The sequence below is a fragment of the Stenella coeruleoalba genome (genome assembly GCF_951394435.1).
Source record: "Stenella coeruleoalba genome assembly, chromosome: 13".
NCBI classification, from domain to species: Eukaryota; Metazoa; Chordata; class Mammalia; order Artiodactyla; family Delphinidae; genus Stenella; species Stenella coeruleoalba.
In genome coordinates, this window is record NC_137159.1 from 44,797,578 (window position 1) to 44,825,374 (window position 27,797).

The 27,797-nt window shown below is 43.0% G+C and overlaps 2 protein-coding genes across 5 annotated transcripts in view; both read right to left on the minus strand.

Moving 5' to 3' along the window:
- The window catches only part of EML6 (EMAP like 6), a 349,731-nt gene extending 331,212 nt beyond the window's left edge, over nt 1–18,519 (minus strand). Inside the window, exons 1-2 of the mRNA XM_079941576.1 lie at nt 18,246–18,519; nt 16,157–16,215 (exon numbers count right to left, since the gene is read on the minus strand). Coding sequence (XP_079797702.1) covers nt 16,157–16,215; nt 18,246–18,320 — 134 coding nt within the window. The 5' untranslated portion in view covers nt 18,321–18,519. The remainder of the gene's footprint in view (nt 1–16,156; nt 16,216–18,245) is intronic.
- Nucleotides 18,520–26,361: 7,842 nt separating this feature from the next.
- SPTBN1 (spectrin beta, non-erythrocytic 1) overlaps nt 26,362–27,797 on the minus strand; it is a 196,064-nt gene continuing 194,628 nt past the window's right edge. For all 4 annotated transcript variants that reach the window (XM_079940620.1, XM_079940622.1, XM_079940621.1 and 1 more), the window contains one exon: nt 26,362–27,700. In XM_079940620.1, the coding sequence (XP_079796746.1) occupies nt 27,482–27,700 (219 nt within the window). In that variant the 3' untranslated portion in view covers nt 26,362–27,481. The remainder of the gene's footprint in view (nt 27,701–27,797) is intronic.

A 27,797-nucleotide genomic window follows, 5' to 3' on the forward strand; every position in this document is an offset into this window, starting at 1 on the left:
GAGGAAAGTTAGAGAAATATTTATCATCCAAATATCCTGACCCCTGAAATCCTGAATTTCTGAAAACATGTTACTAATGGAAAGGAGACTAAAAAATGTCCTTTTGTGAACCCTGGTGCTGGTACCCACAAATACCTAATCTTCCATATTAGAAAATATTTTGATTCCACTGAGGAAAGGTGAGCAATCTGAATAGAGGACAGAATTATCGAGCCAGGGGCACATGGAATGAAAACAAGACCTGAGTTCCAGCCCTCATCACTTCCTGCACGGCATTGAACAGGCACTCAATCTCTTCAGGTCTCGATTACTCAGCTGTAAAATGAATAATCTGTAGGATCTCGGTTTACTCAGCTGTAAAATGAATAATCTGTAGGATCTATTCCACCTCTAAAATGTCATGGGTAATTAAGAGCATTAGTCTGTTACTGGTAAAACGTATTTCAGGGAAGTAGTACAGTCCAACCACACATCATTTGTTGAGATTCTACTTCAAAAATGGTGAAAACAAGAGAGAATCAGCGCTATTCACTCCCAATCTAGGGCTCTTTAGAAATGCCAGGCTAACTTTGTGACTAGACTTAAAATAATGTTGCCAATTATATCTCAGTGAAACTGGGGGAGGGGGTTAAAACCGCAGAATTGTACACTTTTAAATGTTACGTTTTATGGTATGTGAATTACACCTCAGGAAAAAAAAAAAGTTTTAAAAGACTGCTCATCCCCCAGGGAGTATTCTTGGTGACCTAAAGAAGCTTAAATGGGGATGTGGACCAAAGTATGAACCTTTACAACTAAACTAAGAAAACATGGATGGCAAATTTAGCTAGACCAACATCAAGAATTACCCTTTACCAAGACCAGCTACACAATTTGCATGGCTCAGGACAAAATGAAAATGCAAGGCACTTGATCAAAAAATTGTTAAAATCTCTAGACAGAGATAGCAGAGCATTAAACCAAACTCGAGCCCCTTCTGAGTGGGGCCCTGTGCAACTGCACAGGTCACACACCTGTGAAGTTGGCTTTATTTATCAAACTTTTAAGATTTTCTGGGCCCAGGACTGAACACTTTATAGACAACTCATTCAATTTCCACCACAATGTTGCAAAGTAATATTATTATCCCCTCTCATGAAAAAGAAAATAAATGCTTAAAGAGGTTAAAGAATTTGTCCAGTTTCCCACAGCCTGATAAGGACAGAGCAGGACTTCGTGCTTAGGCCAGACTCCAAAGTCATGTTTTCACCAGTGGTCTTCAAATTTATTAGGAAAGGGACTTCCCTAGTGGCGCAGTGGTTAAGAATCCGCCTGCCAATGCAGGGGACACGGGTTCGATCCCTGGTCCGGGAAGATCCCACATGCTGCGGAGCAACTAAACCCATGTGCCACAACTACTGAGCCCGTGCTCCACAACTACTGGAGCCTGCGCGCCTAGAGCCCATGCTCCACAATAAGAGAAGCCATTGCAATGAGAAGTCCGCGCACTGCAATGAAGCACAGCCCCCGCTCACCGCAACTAGAGAAAGCCCGCAGGCAGCAAAAAAGACCCAACATAGCCAAAACTAAATAAATAAATTTAGTTAAAAAAAAAATTATTAGGAAAAAATTTTGAATGAATATTCCAATGTTTATGTACATATACTACTGTATTATTAAATTATGTATCTTATAAATCATGCAAAACAAAGACATTTTAAAGATGCCATCAATAGAACTTCTAATATTTTCCTCCCATATCTCAACCCATCACCTTTCACAATCCCTGTTGTACCTAGGGGTTAGGGCTGCCCTTGACCCAGCCAAATTTAGAGTTAATAGCACTTAAGATTTTAATTTTCCTACGAAGTGTGAACTTTTAATAGGATATTGTTAAAAGGTGTCACTCAAAAAGGTGAGTTGTTCATAATGGAATTTTAGGCTCTGTGAAAATCAAGGGATATTTCTTTTTTTAATTCTGGAGGCTGACTTGCCTTAAAGAAATCTCATTTTACTCACTGGCTGGGCCCTGACCAGGATTTTTGGTTTATTCTAGGTTATCTGCACAGTTATACAGCAAAGGTTGATTACTTATGGAACACAAGAAGGACAACATTCACTTGACAAGTGTTTATTGAGTGCCAACAATGGGCCAGAACTTCTCTGGTTGCTGGGGATGGAAAGTGAGATCCATAGGGTCCAGCCAGCAAAGAGTTCAGGTATGTTCTAAATTTCTGTTGGTGCCATGCCAACAGAAGTAACCTTAGAAAGAGATTCAGTTTGTCTTCTGCTCCTTGAATCTAAACCTTTAGAGAGAAAAACCGGGACTTCCCTGGAGGCGCAGTAGTTAAGAATCCACCTGCCAATGCAGGGGACATGGGTTCAAGCCCTGGACCGGGAAGATGCTGCAGAGTAACTAAGCCCGTGTGCCACAACTACTGAAGCCCGTGCGTCTAGAGCCCGTGCTCCACAGCAAGAGAATCCACCACAATGAGAGCCCCGTGCACTGCAACGAAGAGTAGCCCCTGCTCGCCGCAACTAGAGAAAGCCCGCACACAGCAATGAAGACCCAATGCAGCCAAAAATAAATAAATAAAATTTTAAAAAAAGAAAGGACCATGCTCACAAGTATATTTTATGAAAAAAAAACAATTCAGTACATTAGAACTTGATGAAAACGCCAAATCTTCCTTAAAAATACAAGAATCAACTTTTCATAATACTTTTTTCTCTAAACCGTAGTCCAGTTTGTAATACTCTTGAAATGTTTGATTCAACGTTCACTAAATATTTTGTTTTTTAAATTCTGCTTTTATCTCTTTGTACGTAATAAATAATCTTTGTTTGAATCATGAAACTGCTAAAAATTGACAGCTCAAGTAAAGATAAAAGAGATTTTTATATTTCTTCCTCTAGATGGCGACATAGGACTATATCTTTAAAACAGGAAGCTCTCCTGTGTCCCAAGAGATCAACCATAATTTAATTCCATTAAATTAAATGGAAAATACAGAATTTGTTTTCTTACTGAATCTACAAAGGAAAAAAAGTGCAAATAAATGATATCTACAGGACTAGATTTTTCTAGTCTCCTGTTAAAGGGTGGACTGTTTGGATAGTTTTATTGTTTTTTTTTTTGTTTTTTGTTTTTCGTTTTTTTTCAGTACGTTGGCCTCTCACTGTTGTGGCATCTCCCGTTGCGGAGCACAGGCTCCGGACGTGCAGGCTCAGTGGCCATGGCTCACGGGCCCAGCCGCTCCGTGGCATGTAGGATCCTCCCGGACCGGGGCACGAACCCGCGTCCCCTGCATCGGCAGGCGGACTCTCAACCACTGCGCCACCAGGGAAGCCCTGGATAGCTTTTTTGCTTTGTAAAAGTAGCAGTAGAAAAATAGAAGGATGTGAGTAGAAAGAAGAAAATTGGGGTAGCAGATTATTTGTTGAGCTGGGTATGTCAACAACTCTTCAGCTTCCTTTCTTTGGTTGCTACGGTAACTCACAGTTTTATTCATCCCAGCCCTTGTTTTTTTTAATAAATTTATTTTATTTATCTTATTTTTGGCTGTGTTGGGTCTTCATTGCTGCAGGCGGGCTTTATCTAGTTGCAGCAAGCAGGGGCTACTCTTCATTGCGGTGCGTGAGCTTCTCTCATTGTGGTGGCTTCTCTTGCTGTGGAGCACGGGCTCTAGACGCACGGGCTTCAGTAATTGTGGCGCGCAGGCTTCAGTAGTTGTGGTTCGCGGCTCTAGAGAGCAGGCTCAGTAGTTGCGGCACACAGACTTAGCTGCTCCATGGCATGTGGGATCTTCCCGGACCAGGGCTCAAACCCATGTCCCCTGAGTTGGCAGGTGGATTCTTAACCACTGTGCCACCAGGGAAGTCCCCCAGACCTTGTTTTGATACAGCTTGGAAGTCAGTGGGATGTTGGAGCTGCAGGCAGACTGCCTGCTTCAAATCCCATCTTCGCCTTTTACTAAACGTGTGACTGTCAACAAGTGATTTAAACATGTACCTTTGTGCCTCAGTTTCCTCATCTGTAACGTGGGGATGATGATTACTGAGAATAAGCATGTAAAGCACTTAACACAGTGCCTGGCACACACTACACATGTAATAAATTAGCAGTCATCACCAAACCACTATCATGGTCATGTCTGTGCTACCTAGGAAGACTCATCAAAGCATTTCTTTCACCATATTTCAGGAAGAAGCATGGTTCTTGGTATTGGCCAATTCCAGACAAGGAGAAAAATACTTGAGGGGCTAAACAGTATTACATAATTTGAATATCTTTGACTCATTACTTAAAATAAATTGTTCAGTTTTTCATTTTAATGCAATCAAATAAATGGATGGATGAATCACTCTATTCTGTTTGTCATTTCAAATCTTTATAATTTTTGCTTTAACTAAATATTACATAAAGCAAATTTATGCAGAAGGCCACATTTTTACCAAACTATTTCTTCTTTTAAATAGATTTTTACATACCCCAATCCATGTTTCTATCAGCATTTACTCTGTAATTATTAGGGGAAAAAAAGAGAATAAAAATAAGCACCATTTTCCAAATTACATGACCTCAAAGAGCAAGTTCAATCATCTCATATTTGCGGGAGATGCTTGGTTTTATTTTACTACTATCCTCTTTTTGCCTCTCCTTCTTGATACTGTTAATTATATTAGGATTTAAGCAGTTCTTTCAACATTCACTCCCTCCACCGTCATTGATTTTTTTAGAATTGTCAAAATAACTTTTCATATTAACAGCCAATATGCCTGCTCCCTGCTGGTTGAGATTCAGTTAGTCTGTTTTGGTTTTCTTCTAAACAGATTCAATTTAACCATAAAATTCCAATTTTCTGGTTAGCATCCCTTGGCTAATTATTTATCCCCTACACACAGTTGTCTTTTTGAATTTGAATGTTTTACACTGGATGGAATCATTTCTCATATTGGTCTACTCACTATCAGTGAGACTCAAGCCCTTTGGTGGCAGAGATGATTGGCACTATACCATCCGTCCACATTCATGTCCCCCTGCTTCAGCCTGATGGCAAGAACTACAGAGAAATCTGCGGCCACAGACAGAGATCGTCCTATGAATCCTAGACAAGGATAGCCAAAAGGACCGATCTGTGTAGTAAAGCTTGTCTCCCAATAGCTGGATAAACTGATGTTTTCTAAAACTATGCTGCAGTTTACACATTTTACCTTTATAATCAACACTACTTGGCTGTACTCTACGATTTTTGAGGGATGTTTTTTAAAGTCAGAGAAACTTCACCTGTGTGATCTCTGGTACAGGTTCAGTGTTTTACTTGTTTCCTACTAGTGACTTTATCAGAGGGAAGTAAGCCCATCCTGTCAAACAAAACATTAGAGAAAAACATGGTGTGTCAGTATGTTACTCTCGTGGCCCCAGAGAAAAACACTCTGTGGCATTCATGCCCTTGTATACTCAAGTCCTTGACTCTGGCCTTGACCGTGTAACTTGCTTTGGCCAATGGGACATGAGCGAATGTGGTGATAGCAGAGGTTTAATAAGCACTTGCACATGGGAACTTGTCCTCTTGGAATGCTTCATCTTGGAGCTAGACCCCTGAAGGGTGAAAGGCCAAGTGGAGAGGGGCCCTGGAGGCCATTTGGACATTCCAGTTCCAACCAAGCTGCCAACAGTATGCAACAGCATGAGTGTCCTCAGCCATACAACACAGAGCAGAAGTTCCTCTCAATGGAACTGAGTCAACCCACAGAATCACGAGAAATAATAAATTGCTGTTTAGCTATGACATTTTGGGATGGCTTGTTACACAGCAATAAACAACAAAATGTGCTAAAAAGTTATCTTCTTAATTACACATGGTGCTTACCCTAGGTTTCCTCTTAGGAAAACATTACTGTATACACATTTCATTTTGATAAAGATTCAACTCAATTTATAACCAACAGAAATGTCAGAAGGATGCCTGACACCCTGCAGTGTGCTTTGGCCTCTGAGCTATTTAAAAACATGTCACCCTGGGCAACTCTGTCTTCACTGACATCTCTTCCAGGGAACCTGGCTGGCTGGCGCTCCAGGCGTTGCGCATCTTATTTCTGAAAATGCCGACAGATTGTTTCACAGAATATCGTCATCTGTGTCACTGAATCTTGAGCTGCCTTCATGGTAGCAGATTTCCGCAGAGATTGGTCCTATCTTTTTAGATATTTATAACTCTGTTTATGTTGAATCCTTGAAATTGGAAAGTCAGTATCTCTGAATTATAATTAATATCTGCAAATTTTGATGAAATTTTAATAGCTTAATCAATAGTTTTAATAAAGTTTCCTTTTTCATTAAAATGTACATTTATGGAAGGTAATTATGAAACTAGAGAAACCTATAAAGGGAAAGTTTACCTACAGAAAAAGTATGAACATTAACTGTGGACTAGTTAAATAAACTCAGTATGTCTACACAATGCAGTGCTATGTAACTATAAAAAAATGAGCAAGTCCTCTTGTGCCGATATGGAAAGAACTTCTAGATACTATTGTTAAATGAAAAAAAGCAAGTTTCAGAAAAGTGTATATGTTATATTTCCCTTTGGGCAAAAAGGGTGAGAAATCTAGATTTGTATTTGCTTGTATATGTAATATATTTTAAAATCTGACAAGTGGGAAACTGACACTAGGGGATTAAGCACAAGAAGGGGACTTTTCCCCATACACCTTTTTATACTTTCTGGTTTTTAAACCATGTGAACGTACTATCATTTCAAAATATGAAGTAAAGTGTTGAAGTTTGGGGAGACGATAACTAAAAACAGTGATTGACTCTGGGTGGTAGGTTTTCGCATATATTTTTTCTTTTGTTTATTTGTATTTCCTATTTTTTCATGTAATTTAAAAAACAGTATTTAAAACCTACTGAATAAAGAAAAAAAATCCATTATAGTCCCATTGTTCAATCCATTATTATTTTTTATGCATAAGCTTTGTAATCACAGATATATACAGTCTGGAATCTCTTAACTGAATATACCAAGGTTTACTTAACCATTTTCCTACAGCTGAACACTTTGATATTTTTTGTTGTATCCTTTCATAAATAATGATGCAATAAATCTGTTTGTACAAAAAGTATTTATCTGTAGGATAAATCGTCGAAAGTGAAATTCTGTTTCAAAGGGTATAAATATTTTCAGAAGCTTGATATGTACTGTCTAAATGTTTTCCAAACGGATTGCTGTCAGTAGAAATTTATGAGAATGCCAGGTTCATTAAATTATCACTAGCATTAACATTCTTAAAATCTTCGCTAATAGGCCAAATATGAATCTCTTTATAATGTCTTTACATTTCTTTTGCAATTAATGAAGATGAACATTTTTATATTTGTGTTGACCTGTTTAATTCCTCCCTAAAAATCTATTTTTTTTCAAGTCCTTTGCCCATATTGACATCTCAGAGGTTTTGCTTTGTTTATGTGCTTTTAAAACATACTTCAGTTATTAGCAAGTGTTAGACCTTGTCTGTCTTTTTCATTGGAAATATTTTTCATCTGTCTCTGAATTTTGTTTGCTTTATTTTATTGCATTTCAGAGTGTTGGTTTTTATGTATTCATATCTAGCTTATATGCTTGCGTGGATCCCTTCCATCAGAGGCCTGCCTAATCAAGATTCCATTTTATTTTGTTCTATTTGATACATTTAGATTCTTAAAAACTTCTTTAATTTACTTAGAATTTCTGTGCAATGTTAGAAGAGGATTTGAATAGGTATTTTAAAGACATCCAAATTCCTTAATAGCATTTATTGAATAATCTTTCCTTGTCCCATGAATCATGTGACCTTCTTTATAATATTTTTGTTTCTTACACATACTAGTGTCCATTTCTGTAGTAAGTACTATGTTCCATTGATTTGCAACAGTATCATACTCTTTACATAGTTTGAGAATATGTTTTCATAAACGGCAGCCCTAGTACCCATTAGGACAATCACAATCATTTTCTTTAATGCCATCTTCTTCTTTGATGTTTATTCATTATCTATTTCAGGTAAATAATTTTATCTTTCAAAAATGTTCCATGGAGTTCACTGGAAATTTGTATAAATCTATAAATTAGTTTAAGTAGAAATTGTTTCTTTAAGATGTTCTTGCCTCCAACAGGAGCACATTTCTTGTATTCATTCAGTCAGGCCTTCTTGTAGCTCACCACATTTTTGTTTGTTTATTCAGTTGGTTAGTTGGTTGGCTGGTTGGTTTTCTGCTCACAGGTCACATATATTTCACATTAAAAGTATTTGTTGGTACTTTATGGGTCTTGTTTCTATTGTGAATGGGGTCTCTTTTTATTATATTTTTCTAACTGATATATATAGAGGAATGTTATTGATTGTGTATTTACCTCGAATCTAGCCCCTTTGGTGGCTCTACTATCACACTGGGAAACGATTTCCAGTTAAGGTTTTCTGGAAATTCAAGTTGCTTTGACACTTAAGTGGGCCTGGAACTCTGTTAATTCATGGAGTAAACAAAAATCATTAATGGTATCACAACGGCCAATCAACTGGTTGATTTGAATGTTTACTTTCCGTCAACTACACTGTTGTGGACACAGCCTGTTTTAGGGATGTTAGCATGGAACCTTGTAAAACTAGAAATGTGAATGTATGCTGATGAATTACAAGTACAATAATAGTTCTTGAGTTAGATATGAGTAGGGCCCCCAACTAACTCTCACTGTGTTGACAATCGCAGGTGAGGAGAAGTGAGAATCCTAAAATGGAAAGGAAATTGAAGAAATCAGCAGAATGACTGATCAGTGGTGGGTTCAGTCTGCCCAGATGTCTGAGTCCATTCCACATTTAACTGGCTCTAACTCTGTATAGATAGGTTTGGTACCACCTTTGAACAGACAAATTCCTAAAAGAATCGGAAAGGCATTGGCCTCATGGATACTTATCCCTTAGTGCTGCTACGGAGATACCCGTTATTGCTTCATCTTAGCCAGGAAACAAGGTCTGTCCTGGTCCTCTTCATCACAAGTCTCCTCTAGAAACACACAGAAGTGGGCTCTGGCTCCCTTTGTTTTATCCCAGGAGCCAACATGGCAACCGTGCTGCCTCTCCGGGGAGAAGCCGCCCTGCCCAAGCCCCTGACGACAAGGATGAAGAGAGATGGGAGCAGGACTTTCTACTCCAAGGAAGACCCACAGGAGGCCAGGGGATAAAAACACTGAGAGGACAATTAGGAGTGGGGAGGGAAGCTGAGAAAAGCTTGCTATGGACTGATAGATGTCTTAAGAGGGGGAAAAAAAAAAAAAGACCTGTTATAATCCACCCTCTGCACTCTGTGTATCCTCCAGCACCTAAAAGTCAGATTTTCCTTCTGATAGTGGCTGTAACTTCCTGCCTTCCAACTGCTAAAGGCCTGGTTGAGGGGTTACCTAACATGTGACTCTCCATTCTCTGGAGAAAGGTGAGGAGAAAGGTGAAGAGAACGGGCCATAACGTGTGAGTTGCCGCATTTATTTAAAACTCCTGTTTCTGTCGAAAAGGTGAGTGAAAAGTCCAGCTGGAGCAGCAATCTGGCAGAGGATGAAAGTTCGAGGGGTGCACATGCATTAGCAGGAATATTTCCACTGAGCAATGCCAATCAAATGTTAGGAGTTTCACAGTAACACAGCTAGTAAAGAGGTAAGAGAAATGACTTGTGCTCTGAGAAGCAGTTGGAGGATGATAGAAAAAGGTCATTTTTTTTACAATCGGGAAGTAAAAGTAAAGCTGGCAATCTCTCTGACGAGATCTGTGACAAGGGACCCCTGCCCAGAAACTCAGAGTCAGGAAGCACAGTGGCACACCACTCAGAGGAGAAGCCCCCTCAGGCTGATGTAGCTCAGTGCCTGGAAGGCCAGAGGAAACAAGCATTCAGCTTCTTTTCTTCCTTATTTGTGTGTTCTGACGCAGAGTCTCCCTCCTCTTAGACGGCTGCTCTCTTTGTGGCTCGCTCTGGTATAAAATCAGGATGAACTGTCACTCCCAGTTACCTGGGGAGAAATGAGTTCGAAGCAATCTCCTGTGCTGGTAAATGTTCTTCCTCCAAGCTCTGAACGAATTGACCTCCTGCACTTGCGGATGCACGGGCCTCATCCTTTCCGGGTGAGCCTCGCTTGCCTTGCTCACCACTGCCCCCCAGAGCATGACATGGTGCATGACACCATTGGACACACAATCATTATTGAATGAAGGCTCACCTCAAACCGTATTTTCCACTTTGTGTCTGCTCATTCCTGAGGCTCCACAGGACTTCCCGTCCTTCAGAACATTGTTTCAGAACTGGGGTTTGATACAGAGGGAAAAGGGACTTTTCTTCTATCCTCCTTCCCTTAGATACCATTGAGTCTCTGCTGTGATCTCTGTCAACACCTAAAACAGGCTTTTTCCTGAGAAAATTGATCCAGGACTGGAGAGTCACTCGCTTTCTTACTTTGGTGGGGAGCCAAGGCTGTGTATTAAGGAACCACCTCTTTTCCTGGAAGAGCTGGCCCAGGCTAGAGCTGCCAGAAGGGCCTCAACGCCACCCAGGCCTTGAGACACCTCTAGCTGAGATAGAGCCGTTAGCAACTGGGTTTGGGATGGGGAGGTGGATTTTATCAATTTTAGACTTTCATTTATTTGAACTTCAACTCACAAGGGCAAGATAATTTGATTTCGAAATTTAATTCCTTCAAAACTTCATTGTCTTTGGATTTTTTTTTTTTTTTTTTTTTTTTTTTGCGGTACGTGGGCCTCTCACTGTTGTGGCCTCTCCTGATGCGGAGCACAGGCTCCGGACACACAGGCGCAGCGGCCATGGCTCACGGGCCCAGCCGCTCCGCAGCATGTGGGATCTTCCCGGACCGGGGCACGAACCCGTGTCCCCTGCATCGGCAGGCGGACTCTCAACCACTGCGCCACCAGGGAAGCCCCGTCTTTGGATTTTAACATGCAAATAGGTCTAACCTTTCAACTTAATTTCTCCCTGAGAAGTTGTAATGGAAAAGGGATTTATATTCACACCTGGGACCTCCTTATAATGTTTGCATTTTATTTGTGGAGTATCTTAATGTGACCATTTGCTCTCATCGAAGAACCTCTGACGATAGACAATGTGACTGATTTAAATGGGGGTCAGAAACAGAATGCGGAGTGAGTGTCCAGCTTTGTGAGCTCACTGTGTGGTTCTGACCCATCTCAGAGCCTTCTGCAGGCAAAACCTAAAATGCCAGCAGATTTTTTGAAGCCTGAAGCTTACACAATTTTCAGGAAGGGAGCAGTTTAAGGAGAAAAGAACATAAGTTGATGAATACAAAATCAGGTATAGGGCCCTTGTAGGGGCCTGAGCAAGTGAGGGGTCATGAAGCGTCAGCATCCTCAGCTTTGTGATAAATCCACCTCTGCTGCCCACCAGCAATGTGGAGGGTACCCCCCAAAACAGTGGCTAGTCCACAAAGATGGGAGCTGGACCCTACTGATGAGTTGCTGGTCTCCCCCAAGATAGCCAAACCCCTGGCTGACCACAGGCTTAACAGTTGTTGCAAACTCACCTAAAGCAATTTGCTTATTCACAACAGACTCCTTTGATGAACATCTATGGCCTCCTCTGTAACCTCCCTACCAAGATACAATGAAAGTAATTCTTAGATTGAGTTCTGCCACCCATGCAAATGCTAATTAGCAGGCAGGCAAGAAACAGTCCTACAACCTATTCTGGGACCTCTGTGAATTCCCAGCTCTGTTCTGTGTATGGAAGGTTAACTAGATACAAATGTCACAATATTCTGGTTACAGGATATAGTCAAATTCAGGCACATGAATCACCCACTGAATATTTCAGAGTGTTTTTTTTTGTTTGCTAAGAATAAGGGTATTCTCCTACATAAGAACAGTACCAATATTAAAATCAGGAAATTTAACTTTGATACAAACCTATTATCTAATTCTCAGTCCATATACAAATTGTGTCATTGTCTCAGTCATGTGGCTTTTTTGCCTCCATCCAGGATCCACTCCAGGATCACACACTGCATTTAGTTATCAACACATTGCCTCCTTTAACCTGGAACAGTTCCTCAGTCATTTTTTGCCTTTCTTGACCTTGACATTTTGAAGAGTAAAGGCCAATTCATTTATAGAATGTTCCTCATTTTGGCTTTATCTGATGTTTCATGATTAGATTAAGGTTATGCATTTTTGGTAGGAATGCTGCAGAAGTGACGCTGTGTCCTCAGCGCACCATATCAGGAGGCACATGATAATGGCTTGCTCCATTACTGGGTGATGTTAATTTTTATGACTTAGTTGAGATGGGCACTCCAAGATTCCTCACTATAAAGTTACTGCTTCCCCTCTTCATAATTAATAAACAATACCCAGGAAGACATTGTGAGCCTACCTAAATATATGGTTCATCATGAAACTCACCCACTATTTTGGGCAACATTGGTGAGTTTCTAATTCCATCGTTTCTTTTATTTTTATTGTTGAATTTCTATTATAAGAAAGAATATTTATTTATTTATTTATTTTAGTATGAACTCACAGAATGTTATTCAATGGGTGGTTATCCATTATCACTAAAATTTTAAACCCTGTTTAGGTAAGAGTGTGAATGTCTGTAATTTCCAACCGACATCTTGTATACCTCTCATTTTACTGATGACATCCATTTGTCTAATTAACAGAGCCTCTATTGCTAGTCCAAGATAAAGATAGCTGAAGCATTTTTAGCAGCTTAATGATCCTTGCAGTATATATTCCTGAATTAGGAAAACTGAATACAGAGTATAAATTAAAGCAAACATGCATACTTAGACCACAGTGCCTATGCTGAAGAATTTAAAGTAAATTATAGACTACATAACAGTGATTAAACCTGAGAGGTCAACAGAATGAAAAGTTGGGTAATGCTAAGAGGAAATGCACCCACCTCCCCCTGGAGCTAAATTAGTATGGTTTTCTGCTCTCTGTCTGAATTCAAGCTCAGCTCAGCTCTGCCCTACCATCTTTTGCTCTTGGAAATCTTCCTTGCCTGCTTGGAGCTCAGACTTCCTGCTCCTGACCAAGCTGTAGGCTTAACAGCAAATGTCCTGCCCTCACTGGAGGAGGCCTGAGATGGTCCAGCACTGGATCATCTGTAACTGGGCAGGTATATCTGTCTAATGCTCAGATTCAATTCAAAAAAGCTCATTTGCCCTATGAAAGTCACTTCCTCCAACCCAGACTTGACCCAGTAATAAAGTTGATATTTTGGCCTTTCTCCAAAGAATACCTCGTCTTATTTCTCAGTTGGCTTGGACCATGGCTGGGAAGAGGCAAAATTTATCAGAGCCCTCAACCTTCCAAGGTCCGCCCCCTTCCATTTCTACTTCAAGGCAGTTCAGCAGTCTCCCCTCACTGACAACTCTCTCAGCCTTCAACACACAGAAATGTCTTCAGATGAAGAGAAACACCTCAAAGCCCACCTCATCTTCCTCACTAAATGCCAGTGCTCTGCAGGATCCACGTCTGTGCCTCATTTCTCATTCTCACCTCCTCCCAAGTTGATTTTCCATCCAGTAGCCAGAATTATGCTGCGAAATGAAACCAAATCTCTTCTCTGCTCAGAACCCTCCACGACTCCCCATCACGCTCAGAGTAAAAGCCAAAGTCCTTACCATGGCCTACTGAAATACAAACATGGTTTAGATTACTAAATGGGTGGGTTAGACTAATTGCATCTTGCCTATGGTCTAGCCCCTTGCTACCTCGCTAACCTCTTCCTCCTACCCTTGCCTTCCCTTGCTCACTTCTCTCCAGCCATTCTGGCCTTGTTTTGTTGCTCTAACAAACCAGGCACATTTTGTTCTCAAAACCTCTGCCCTGGCTGTTCCCTCTTTCTGGAACAATTTTTCCTCATTTAGCTGTATGACTCATTTCCTTACCTTCTCTGATATATACCCAAATGTCGTCTTCTCAGTAAGGCCATCGCTGGACTCCCTACCTAAACTGCAACCCACCCCACACCTCCACCAAATAAATACGCCTCTTTAATCTCTCTTCAGCACTTAAGAGCACCTAATATTATACATTGTATTGTTAATTGTCTGGGTGTCACCTTTAAAATGTAAGATCTCTTGGGACAGGGCATACCACAGAAGAATTTGAAAGCTGGAATATAGAGAGATTATGTAGAATGCCACTGTTATGGACTAAATGTGACCCCCTGCCCCCGCCAATTCATATGTTGAAGCCCTAGCCCCCAGTGTGGCTGTATTTGGAGATGAGGCCTCTAAGTAAGTAATTAAAGGTGGGGTCCTGATCCAACAGGATTAGTGTGCCTATAAGAAGAGACACGGGAGAGTTCCCCTCCCAACTGCTTCTCTCTGTGTACACTGACAGGTTACATGAACACACAGCGAGATGGTGGCTATCTACAGGCTAGGAAGAGAGTCCTCACCAGAAACTGAATCTGCCAGCACCTTGATCTGACTTCTAGCCTCCAAAACTATGAGAAATATACTTCTATTGTTTACTCCACCAAGTCTGTGGTATTTTGTTATGGCAGCCTGAGCAGACTAATATAGCCACATAGAGAGGTTTTGTTTTAAAGGCACACAATAAGATGGTAGAAATAAATCCAATATGTGAGTAGTTACATAAATATAAAGAGATTAAAAAACAGAGATCACCAGACTAAATTTTTAAGAATCCAGGTAAATGTTACAGGAGACATGCCTAAAACATAAAATAATAGAAAGACTAGGTGGGGGAGAGGGTCAGGGAAGAATGGAAAAATAAACACTAGCCAAATGAAATTTCTTTACTAGCCAAATGAAATAATATCAGACAAAATAAAGTTTAAGGCAAAATCATTACTAGACAGAAAGATAGTAACTACATAAAATTTCTAAACTTCGATTCATCAGGAAGATAATAAAAATTCTAATCTTGTATAGACTTAATAATGAAGCTTGAAACAACATAAAGCAATATTGATAGAATAATCTCCAACTCAATTTATGAAGCTCTCATAACCCTGACACCACAAACATGAAGCGACAGTATAAGAAAGGAAAATGATGCCAGGCTCACTCATGAACATGACTGCAAAAATCCTAAAGCTAATTTAGTAACCAAATATAGCTATGTAAAAACAAACAAAATAATACATCATGACTAGTTTATCTTAGGAATGCAAGTTGGGCTAGATAATATCACTGCTGTAATTCATTTTCCAACAAATTAAAGGAGAAAAAACACACATAATTATATCAATAGACAGTTCTGCCACTAACACCTGCAGGGCTTGGGGCACAAGTACAGATGGAAGCCACATATCATAAAAATGATTTTTAAAAGTTATAAATCAGTCTAGGAAACTGATAGATAAAATATGCTTTATCCTCCTATCTTGATAAATATACCTCCATAAGGACAAAATTTTTAAATACACACAAAGCCTTGGTTTTTTATAATATCAAGAACATGCAAAAACATTCAAGATGACTAAATAAGTATTATTCTGTATCTGGATAGTCTTTTAATGGACTGGCTATGTTTAGATGAATAATAAAGTGAAAACATATAATTCATAAGGTATACATTTGTTCCATAAAATATATTTTTCTCATTTCTGTTTTAGTAAAATTACTAATTTTGATGTTATAATCAAGATTTTCATATAATTTGTTGATAGTAATGATCTAAGTGATTGAAAATAAAATATAATTTTATTGAAAGGATATAAAATTTGAACATATTTTCATCAAAAATATAAACTGAGATAAATGTGTAAAAATTGAAAAAGTAAAATTATTTTTATTATATTTTCTAAGAGAGCTATTTTATTTATACCCAGGACAAAAGTGTAATGTATGCTTGTGAAGACAAATTTGCAAATAAGTTTAACAGGCCTCAGGTTCTACCCCCAAATTTCCACCATACTGTAGACTATCTGTGGGTTAGATGTCATTGATTAAACATGAAATTGAGGACTAATCAAACAGTCTTTGAGGTTCCACATGCATGCTGACCTAGCAGACACTCTTTTTCATTGTTCTGCTGAATAATGCCCCCAACAAAGATATCCACATCCTAATCCCAGAACCTAGGAATATGTTACATTCATTACACGACAGAGAGGAATTAAGGTTGCTAATGAACTGACCTTAAAACAGCGAGATTATCCTGGATTATGCAGGTGGGTGCAATGTCATCACAGGGGTCCTTAAAAATGGAAGAGAGATGTAGATGTTCATACTGTGTCGTGAGAAGGATTTGCGTCCACTGTTGCTGGCTTTGAAGATGGAGGAAGGGGCCACAAGTCAAGGAGTTCAGCTCCCCTAAAAGCTGGAAAAGGCAAGGAAACAAATTCTTCTCTAGAGCCTCCAGAAAGGCAGCCCTGCTGACACCTTGATCTCAGCCCACTGACCCTTGTGTCCAACTTCTAACTTACAGAACTCTAAGAGAATAAGATTGTACTGTTTTCAGTCTCAAGTTTATGGTAACTTGTTAAGGCATCAAAGGGAAACTCATACTGCCACTCAGTTTTTTTGTTTGTTTGTTTGTTTTTGCGGTATGCGGGCCTCTCACTGCTGTGGCCTCTCCCACTGCGGAGCACAGGCTCCAGACGCGCAGGCCCAGCGGCCATGGCTCACGGGCCCAGCCGCTCCGCGGCATGTGGGATCCTCCCGGACCAGGGCACGAACCCGTGTTCCCTCCATCGGCAGGCGGACTCTCAACCACTGCGCCACTAGGGAAGCCCCTGCCACTCAGTTTTTTAAACCCATTCCTACATTGTTGGAATCCAGCACCTCTTGAGGCAGAACCCTCCCTAACAGAAAATTAGAATGCCTTTTCCTGACCTCCCTTGCAGTGAGTGAGGGCACAGGGCCATAGCCTCATGTCTACCAATTATATGCACCTGCATGGCTGTAAAAACTGTAGGCCTGGTGCCCTGGCCCTCCTGGAGATGCTGGGAGCCTTAATAAGTTCCATTTCTGCCTAATCAGCCAGAGTTGGTATTTGTGGATTGTGACTCAGAAGCCTCAGTGAACCAGGTATGCACAGATAATTTATTCAAAAGGAAAAAGAAATTGTCGAATTCAGGAGAGGAAGTTTACCCTAGCTGGTAGTCAAAGAAACTCAAAGCAACCTACTAAAAATAAAAACAATCGTTTTTGTGGCAAGAAGGTTACTTTTGTTTACAGCTAGTAAATAAAAGGACGCATTGTTTGGAAAGCAGTAATGGGAAAATGAAGTAAAATCTGTAAACATATTCTTAGCTTTTGACCTACCAATTCCCAATAAAATGTGGCAAAGTGTGTGGTAAGATGAAACAATTATTTGTGTATTTGTGAGAGAGATTACTGATGCAGGCTTAAAATGTGTTGGGCTGGGAATGATAAAGTTTGCATTAGGACCCCAGAAGATTTTAGGGAGCAAGGGATAAAGACCCAATCTCAGTTTCCCAAAATGTAAAGTTCCTGAAGCTGTCAGGTGACCAAGGTCAAGACCCAGAGCTGGAAAGGGCAGTGAATCCCCAGAGAGAACATCTCCACAAAGGTGGAGCTGACCAAGCTCTGACTTCGTTCTTCCCAACGGCAGTTCTCTGGGGGCATGAACTCCCTCCATGTAGGGCCATTTCACAGGCCATACTCCCCTTTAATCACCTGCCTGGGTATACACCTCGTAAGCCTGTCTCTAGACCCTGCCCAGCTGTCATCACTGAGGGAGCCAGGCACCCAGCACCCAGCCGGCACTCAGGCTTTTTCATTTAAACTGGAGAGAATCATTGGTATGGGATCAATAGGAATACATGTTGTAGCAAATAGCAAACAGGTGAATTCCCAGCTCACAACAATTGCTCCTATTTGAGAAGAGCCGCACCACAGAGGTGGACCTGAAGTAATGACGTGCAATCTCCTTGCAACTTAACCCTGACCTCTGGCCACCTCCTAGGGGTAGACAACTGACCTAAGCTGTATCAACTTTTTTTTTTTTTTTTTGCGGTACGCGGGCCTCTCACCGTTGTGGCCTCTCCCGTTGCGGAGCACAGGCTCCGGACGTGCAGGCTCAGCGGCCATGGCTCACGGGCCCAGCCGCTCCGCGGCATGTGCGATCCTCCCGGGCCGGGGCACGAACCCGCGTCCCCTGAATTGGCAGGCGGACTCCCAACCACTGCGCCACCAGGGAAGCCCAGCTGTATCAACGTTTGACACTTGAAGGGAGAGTCTGAAGTTGGTTGAAGCTGTTACCTTAATGTCAGTGTCCATATACTCCCGCTGCCGAGGCCTCCGCGCACCGCGACCCATGGAGACCGCTGCCGCCATTAGGCCTCGGACTTCACGTCCTGGGTCCGGCCAGTGGGCAGCCGTGGCGAAGGCTCTGGAGCTCTGCAGGACACAGCCCTTGGCCTGTCCCTGGGCCCCCCGGCTCACCTTCCAGCCTCGAGGCCGGAGGGCCTGGAGGGCCCCAAGGAGAAGGCCGAGACCCGCCTCCACCCGCGCTCTCTGCCGTGAGGACCGCACTATTTGCTGAGCGTGGGCGGAGCCGCAGCCCTCAGGGTCTCGCGATAATGGCTGTGTGCCTGCGCCACCCCTGTTACACAACCAGTGGTTCCGGCACGTTCAGATCCAGCTTGTGCTCCTCATTTCTCAGCAGAGACCCTCTCCCTTTCCTCTGGGGTACGTTCACACTCACACACCCACTTCCACAGAGCCCGGGCTGGCCGTGCAGGATGCCAGCGAGATCCGGACCAACACCCTTACTAGAAGCTGAAGGTAACACAGCTGAACGGGGGTGAGGCAGGGGGGCCGGGACAGTGACGGCGTCAGCTAGAACTTGTCAAAGCTTCAGGACACTCGGAGGCGCTGCGGGCTTGCTTCTCCTAGCTCGGGCGGGGCTCACTGTCTTCTGTTCCCTACAGTGACAGTTCTGGTCTCAGCTATAACAACACCCCGGTGACAAGTGTCTACTTCACAGGGTCACTGTGAGGTTAGCCGAATTAGCACGTGTGAAATGATGAGGTGGCACCCGATGCATACAGTAAGAGCTCAGCAAACTGGCCACCAGTCACAGCTGGGGCAGAAATAGCACTCCTTTTGGTTGGGCCCCAAGAGCTATGACGACAGCCCTAGGGTGGAACGCGGGCCCTCCACTTCTCCCAGCTCACATCCCAAAGATCTGAGACACGAGGGGAGGCATGTGGTGACGTTCCCACAGCCAGGCTGCTCCCCTGAGAAGCAGCTGTGATAGAGGAATGACGGAAATGCCAAGTGTCACAATTAGAAAGATAATGTGCCGACAGGTTCATCTTTGCAAACTGTTCTGCTATGGAATTTAAATCCTCCCCCTCCTAACTGAGGAATGCCAAGGATTCTGCCTCCCCTTCTTTTCCAAAGACCAGTGCAGCCTCTTCCACCCAGACCACTGACCCAAGCGAATGGCTTCCCCTGAACCCTGCCTCAGCATCCCAGCCCGGTCACATGGGACACCCTTGGCCTTTTGAGTCATTCATATTCTGGGTACTTCTACCTCCTGTCAGTGACGAGAGATTTTGTAAGAAATACGGTGCTGAGTGGCAAGGGAGCGGCTCCCTCATGGTGTAGGGCCCCCAGGGACAGCGTGCAGACCCTCACAGATTGTCTTTCGACCAAATGAGGTTCCAACCACCAACTCAGGCACTCGGCACTCCCCAGAGAAACAGATAACTATCACCTTCAAAGGTGAGGGCTTTACTTCAAAAGAAAAATAAATCCAGTTATTTAGCCAAGCATTTGGTTAATGCATAAATTTACAGCATCCCAACATCAGCTCCTTTCCCTGCTGAGCTGTACCAATGTCTGAAGTAACCCCCCACTGACTGCTGGAGAAGGGAACCCTGCAGATGCGAGCAAGCAGGACTAGACCCTTAGGGCCTCTTAGGACTCATTAACCAGCATCTGTTCTCTGAAGCCAGATGCATCCCAAACAAGCACCTTGGAGGGAAAGCCCAGGGCCCTCCGTGCAGTCAGGGGGCAAGCTTGGATACATTAGCAGGTGCTTTAAATGCAGGGAGCTTCAGGCCTCATTCCAAGAGGTTTCTTCTAGAACCATTGTTCCTCCTTTTTTTTTTTTTTTAACATATTTATTGGAGTATAATTGCTTTACAATCGTGTGCTAGTTTCTGCTTTATAACAAACTGAATCAGTTATACATACACATATGTTCCCATATCTCTTCCCTCTTGCGTCTCCCTCCCTCCCACCCTCCCTATCCCACCCCTCTAGGTGGTCACAAAGCACCGAGCTGACCTCCCTGTGCTATGTGGCTGCTTCCCACTAGCTATCTGTTTTACGTTTGGTAGTGTATATATGTCCATGCCACTCTCTCACTTTGTCACAGCTTACCCTTCCCCCTCCCCATATCCTCAAGTCCATTCTCTAGTAGGTCTGTGTCTTTATTCCCGTCTTACCCCTAGGTTCTTCATGACATTCTTTTTTATATATACAATGGAATATTACTCAGCCATAAAAAGAAACGAAATTGAGTTATTTGTAGTGAGGTGGATGGACTTAGAGTCTGTCATACAGAGTGAAGTAAGTCAGAAAGAGAAAGACAAATACCGTATGCTAACACATATATATGGAATTTAAGAAAAAAAATGTTGCTCCTTTTTTAAAAGAAAAAGTAGCTTTCAGAGAAGCTCCCCCTTTTCCCAAATCCCACCCCTCTTTGGGGGCCAGCACTCTCATGGTGAGATATGCAACATTTGACGAACCAGGAAGAAAGTAGGGGCTTTAGCACCCCGACACTCACACATAATCTCCATCAACCTCCTCCACCCCCCTCACCCAAGCCACCCCTTGAGGTTGTTATTCATTGATGTGGCTTTCTCAATCTTACGTGGTAATGGACAATGGGGGCCCATCCCACCCATGTCCACTGTAATGGCTGGTGGTTTGGATACCAGGAAGGCACCCTGGTTGCCTGAGTGATATCTCTTGCAGTAGGTGTGGTTCAGGGATGGTGCAATACCTAAATGAATCCTTTCAGAGTGAAACTCAGGGCTTTGTTCTATGTTTGGGGGAAGAGGAGCCCTCTCCCTCCTCCTAGATGTGAACAAGGACATGGCCTCGGAGGTGCTGGCAGTCCCCATCCCCAGGAGGGAAGCGAGGCTGAGGCCAAAACTGACCCATGGAAGAGGGTGGGGTTGACAGAATACAGAGATATCACCTGCAATCCTGAGAAGATGGGAGAATTTCTGGAGCAAATCAACCCATGGACTGGCTCTAGCCCAGGATGTTTTAGTTGTATGAGCTGACAAAGTCTGTTATTCACTGCACTGGGAAGTGGAGTTTTTGTTATTGAATTGGGAAGCACTCTAATGAGATCATCTTTGGAAAAACAAACCACAGAGAGCCTCCTCCTGGCAGTGGGAGCAGACTCATTCTTCAACCCCCTTGTAAAGAAAAGATGACCCAGCCTCTGATAAAGCCCATGGTATGGAGTATAGCATACTGAAGCTCCACTAGAGCCGGCACTTAGTAGGTGCTTTGCCAAGGTGATGAGGGAATATTCGTCACTTGGCTGCACAGTGACCAGTCTGGGCTCAGAGCCCACACTCTTCCCCAGAAGAGCAAAGGCCAGGCAAGCCAGATACAGCACTCAGATCAGGTACCCAGGAAAGCCCAGGGGAGAGATGTGACAGACGCATGGAACAGATGGGAGCGGGAAAGGGCCCGCCAGCACACCTGCAAACACGGGGGCAGACACACACTCTTCAAGGCCTTTTTAGCTGCAGCCCTGGCACCCGTCCCTAGGATGGCAGCCCTGGGTGGGAGATTAAAACCTTGAGAGATTGTCTCCCTCACAAAACCAAAGCTGGAGGAGCAGCAACACTGGAAATCATCCTCCGTGACAGGGAAGCTCAAATGGTGACCGAATGGAGCAGAGCCTCCAGGGAGAGGGCTGTAAGCCAAGGTTTCCTCAGCTCCCTGGAGAAAGGCCCAGGCTCCGGAAGGCAGGATGCCCCACCCCTGGAGAAAGGCCCTGTGGGCTTAGGGAAGAGAAAATTCCCTTTCCCTTTAAAGCAGCAGTTCCAGGAAACTCCGCTAATGTTCCGCCTCCTCCATTCCCACTCCCGGACACAGTGGGTCCCCAGAGTGTGATAAACATTGGAAGGCACGAGTGGAAACTTGTGCTGGGGCCCAGATGTGGAGCCCTGCGGGATAGCTGTGTGTGGGGAGCAGGGCAGGGGGCAAGGCGGAGGGAGCCCTGCTGTGTCCCTGCCCCTCCGGCAATTAACATGAGTTTAAGGCGAACATGGACAACCAGGGCAGCTCAGGCAACAAACCCCACGTTTGGGGATTAGAAAACTGGGGTGTTTCTGAGGATGCTGGTCTTCCAAGCTCCTCTGCAGAGCAAAGAGACAAATGAGGTGCTACCTTGGAAAAAGCTGAATTCTACAAATAATTCTACCCACTGTCACCAACCCCCTAAATCACCCCAGTTCATGTGAGTCTTGTGTCGGTGGCACAGCCTCAGCTTGAGTGAAAATTCCCTGAACAGCATAGGAGAGAAGCATCAGTTTCTCACATGTCTTGACTCCTAATTTAAAGTAATGGGAGAGAGTAGGTCCCTCCAATTCCACTTCCTGAATCCCTCCTTTTAGAAGGAGAGCCTTTTACAAAAACATACAGAGCTCCAAACAGGATATAACATTCTTTCTCAAAGTCAGGCCAATTGGGAATTTTTTTTTTTTTTAACAAGTTGAAAAAGTTATTTTTCTAGGGTGGCCTGCATTCTTTAACCTTTGAAAAACTTTGAAGCTCACATTTATTTCTCCCTTGGGAAGTCTTTACTCAGTTACGAAAGTAACAGAAGAGCACTTCACATTAAGCGCTTGACCTAGCAAACTGGCCCCAAATAAGGAAGGTTGCTGGGGGGAGGGGGGTCATGGAAAGATAGAGAAACTAATTAAAAAACGTATATATACACATAAACCACACAAACGGAATGAGCTTCAGACAGCCAAAATGACTAGGGAACACCCACATATGGATCGGGGGTGAGCATTAAACATAACATTTATTTGTAGAACTAAGACTACACGAGGGTTCAGAGGGAGAGAGCAGAACTACTTGCTCAGACATTTTAGATACAATAAAACGACCTAGACGTGGGGTAAAGGGGAGAACGGAGAAACCACATACAAAATGTTTTTAAAAAATTGTTCTCAGCACTCCTGGGCAAAAATTTTTATCCCAGAGAAATGAAGGTGTATGCTCACACAAAAAACCACACATAGGGCTTCCCTGGTGGCGCAGTGGTTGAGAGTCCGCCTGCCGATGAAGGGGACACGGGTTTGTGCCCCGGTCCGGGAAGATCCCACATGCCGTGGAGCAGCTGGGCCCGTGAACCATGGCCGCTGAGCCTGCGCGTCCGGAGCCTGTGCTCTGCAACGGGAGAGGCCACAACAGTGAGAGGCCCGCGTACCGCAAAAAAAAAAAAAACAAACAAAAGCCACACATAAATGTTTACAGCAGCTCTATTTGTAACAGCCCCCAAACTAGAAATTATCCAGATGTCCTCAGTAAGTGAATGATTAAGCAAATGGTGGTATATCCACCCCAGTTAATAGCACTCAGCAATAAAAAAATGTATGGATACATAAAATACACACAATAACCCGGATAAATCTCCAGAGAAGTATGCCGAGTGAAGAAACGGCCAATCCTAAAAGATTACATCCTGGGTGATTCCATTTATACATCATTCTTGAAATGACAAATTTATAGCAATGGAAAACAGACTGGGGGTTGGCAGAGATTGAAGGCGGTGGGGCTGGCTACATAAAAGGGCAGCAGGAAGGATCTTTGTGGTGATGGACATGTTCTGTATCTTGAGTATATCAAATATTCCGGATGTGATACTGTGCTATAGTTTTGCAAGATGACACCACTGGGGGAAACTGGGTAAAGGGTACCGAATTACTTCTTACAACCCCGAGTGAATCTACAGTGGTCACAAAATTTAAAAGTTTAATTAAAAAAAAAAAAAACTGTTCTCAGCAATTATATTGGTGGTGGTATTATTGGTATTCTGAGTTGATGCCTGTAATTTGCAGTGCGTGATTTTTACAGAATTCCATTATTTACCCTGACAGGACTGAAGATCACGATCTTATATGGCCTGTAACTTCCCCCTGTGAACATGTCTTCATTCGAATTTTCTAATCACATGTGCTGACATCAGCTCCTGATGACTCACCGAAGCCACTCTTCTGCGGCTGCTTCTCCTGCTGCCCATCATCTTCCACTTTCAGGCCTCAGGCATCCTCAGCAAGGGCAGTGAAGAGAGCATGTACCACCAAAACCAGGTATCGGGGGTCTGCAAGCCTCTGGAATTACGTGCAAAATGTTCCATCCACATCTACTCTCTATGGGAATCTGGGGTTGCTGGTTAGTTTCCTTTTGAGTGTGGCCTGCCTGCCACCTGCCTGGCTTTGTCAGGTAGGCTGTAATCAATCACGATGATGATTATTATTTTTTTAACATCTTTATTGGAGTATAATTGCTTTACAATGGTGTGCTAGTTTCTGCTTTATAACAAACTGAATCAGCTATACATATACATATATCCCTATGTCTCCTCCCTCTTGCGTCTCCCTCCCACCCTCCCTATCCCACCCCTCTAGGTGGTCACAAAGCACCGAGCTGATCTCCCTGTGCTATGCGGCTGCTTCCCACTAGCTATCTATTTTATATTTGGTAGTGTATATATGTCCATGCCATTCTCTCACTTCGTCCCAGCTTACCCTTCCCCCTCCCTGTGTCCTCAAGTCCATTCTCTACGTCTGGGTCTTTACCCCTGTCCTGCCCCTAGGTTCTTCATGACCTTTTTTTAAAATTTTTTTGGTTCCATATATATGTGTTAGCATATGGTATTTGTTTTTCTCTCTCTGACTTACTACACCTCACTACAAATAACTCAATTTCGTTTCTTTTGATGGCTGAGTGATATTCCATTGTATATATGTGCCACATCTTCTTGATCCATTCATCTGTCGATGGACACTCAGGTTGCTTCCATGTCCTGGCTATTGTAAGTAAATAGAGCTGCAATGAACTTTGTGGTACATGACTCTTTTTGAATTATGGTTTTCTCAGGGTATATGCCCAGTAGTGGGATTGCTGGGTCACACGGTAGTTCTATTTTCAGTTTTTTTTAAGGAACCTCCATACTGTTCTCCATAGTGGCGGCATCAATTTGCATTCCCACCAACAGTGCAAGAGGGTTCCCTTTTCTCCACACCCTCTCCAGCATTTACTGCTTGTAGATTTTTTGATGACGGCCATTCTGACTGGTGTGAGGTGATACCTCATTGTAGTTTAATCATGATTATTTTCTAAGATGCTTTTTCTTAAGTAAGCATTTTGGTCAGAGGTTCACCTGTTGAGAATTGAACAACTTGATTCCAATCCCGAGTAAGGCGAGGGCAAGGGAGCGTCATGGTGAGATAAATGGCCTTGGGTGCTTGGGGGGGTGGGGTGCAGGTGGGGGTAGGGGGAATAAACAGTGAGGTCTCAGTTCACCTGAGGGCAACAGAAAGCCCTGATGCTAGTCAGCTGTGAGGCCCAGGACTGATGCCATGGTAGGCATGTACTCTGCGGAATAAACTACTGAAAAGTCTATAATACTGGCACGCGTTGCTACTTTATGTAAGAAAACATGCAAGTGGTACGGAGTCGATACACACAGATAAACTAGGACGAGTACAACACACGTATCTAACCCACGATCCTACGCTGGCATCAGCAAACTGGCCCACGGGCCACACCTGGCCTGTCATCTGTTTTTGTACAATCTGTGTAAAACTGATTTTACATTTGAAATGTTTTTAAAAAATCAAAAAAGAACATGGTGTGGCACATGAAAATTATACGAAATTCAAATCTGTGTCCACACATAAAGTTTTACCGGAACACAGCCGCGCCCACTGGTTACACATCATCGATGGCTGCCTCTGTAGTACACAATGGCAGAGTTTCAACAAACAGAATACGGCCTACAGAGCCTAAAACATTTACTCATCTCTGGCCACTTACTGAAAACGTTTTCTAACCCTTGCCTCAGAGCTCAGGTTTAGCGAGCTCTCTGGTAACTTTTTTATACATAGAAGATAAAATCTGGATGTAGAGCTGCAAAACATTCCATATTTATTACTCCGTTTATTGTAACTTTCAAAGCTGGGGTACCAGACACGCACAAGAATGCAAAATAGGAACCCAGATGGACGGTCTAATGTTTCCCGTTTGCTATTTCTCACTTTGCAAATTCCCTACATGGCGTGCACGCAAGGAGAGAAAAAACAACAATTACCCACCGTGCTAGATTTAAAAGCTTTTAATGACGTAGCATATATTTAACAGATAGGGCAAAAGTCGAGAGGTACAGGTCATAACAACTGAGCACCGGGCCTGAGTGACCACCTCCCTGCTCAGGCCCAGCCTCTGGAGTTCATTCCTATCAATGCCATTTTGATTGTGCAGTAAGATGAAAATTTGTCATTACAATCGTTACAGTGACAGAGAAATGCACACTATGTATCAAATAGCAAGGTAATGAAGCAAATTATAACACAGTGTGGCAACGCACAAGCAAGTAACCATTAGGGTAACAGGACTTTGTCCAGTAAATGCTTCAGTTCCACTTGTACACTTACCAATGATTTAAAGGGTTTATTATACATCTAGTTTTATTATACTTTGTACTAGAATTATCTCAAACATACAATATAATGTATTTCAGCAAAAAAAAAAAAAAAAATTGAAGTTGAAATTACAGATTATTTAAAACAGTATCAGTTTTCTATTCCTTCTTGGATCCCGACATTCTTAACCGTCGTCCAGGCTGATGCAGAAGAGCCGCATGTCGTGTGTTAGTAAGTGATGCCAGATACAAACGGTTTGGTCTGTAGAGTTAACAATGGGGCTGCACTGTGGCTGCAGCGAGATCATAATACACAATCTGTTTATTCCAGGTTAGACCCAGCACTTCTAATAGTCAAGACTCAAGGTAACCACTGGAAGTAAATGGAAGAGAACGGTGTTGGGAAGTTGGTACATTTTGTCTGTGGTGAGCACAGGAAGTACTGTTTAAGCACCGCTGCCTTGCATACCAACAGCACTAGAGGCGGGTTATTTCCAACACAGCCTCACAAAATTGAGGAACCGTTTAAATATTGAGATCTAATCTATATAATTTCGTTAAAAAAAATCTGGTCTTCCCTCTGCACCTCAAGCTTTTTTGTAACTTGGAGATAAAGTGTTTAGGTGTATTTTCCCCTTCCCACCCCCCCACCCCCGAGAAATGCTCTATAAATTAAAAGAAAAAAATCAACCACATTGAGGAACATTTAGGCACAGAGAGTAATGTGTTGGTTCTGAGCTTGCATGCTGGAATTTCACTGAAAAGGTTAAGAGAAGGGCAGGAGGTGACGGAAAGGAGTTCACTTCTTTTTGCCAAAAAGGCTGAACCTCTTTTCTTTGTCTTTCTCTTTGTCCTTCTCCCGTTTGCCGGGACTGGACTCGCTGGTGATGGTGACAACGCTGGTGGGCAAGGTCTGAGCCCGGCTGGATGCTGGCGTGCTCTGGGTGCTGGCGGACACCTCGTGTTTATCGGAGGAGATGGCAGAGGAGATGGCCTGGATCCATGTGTTCATTTCCTCCTGGATGAAGGAGGGGACACAGGTGAGACTCAACTAGGAGGGACGGGCATGAGATGCTCTCGGTCCACCTGGGTGACCGTGTGAGCCTCTGTGGGCT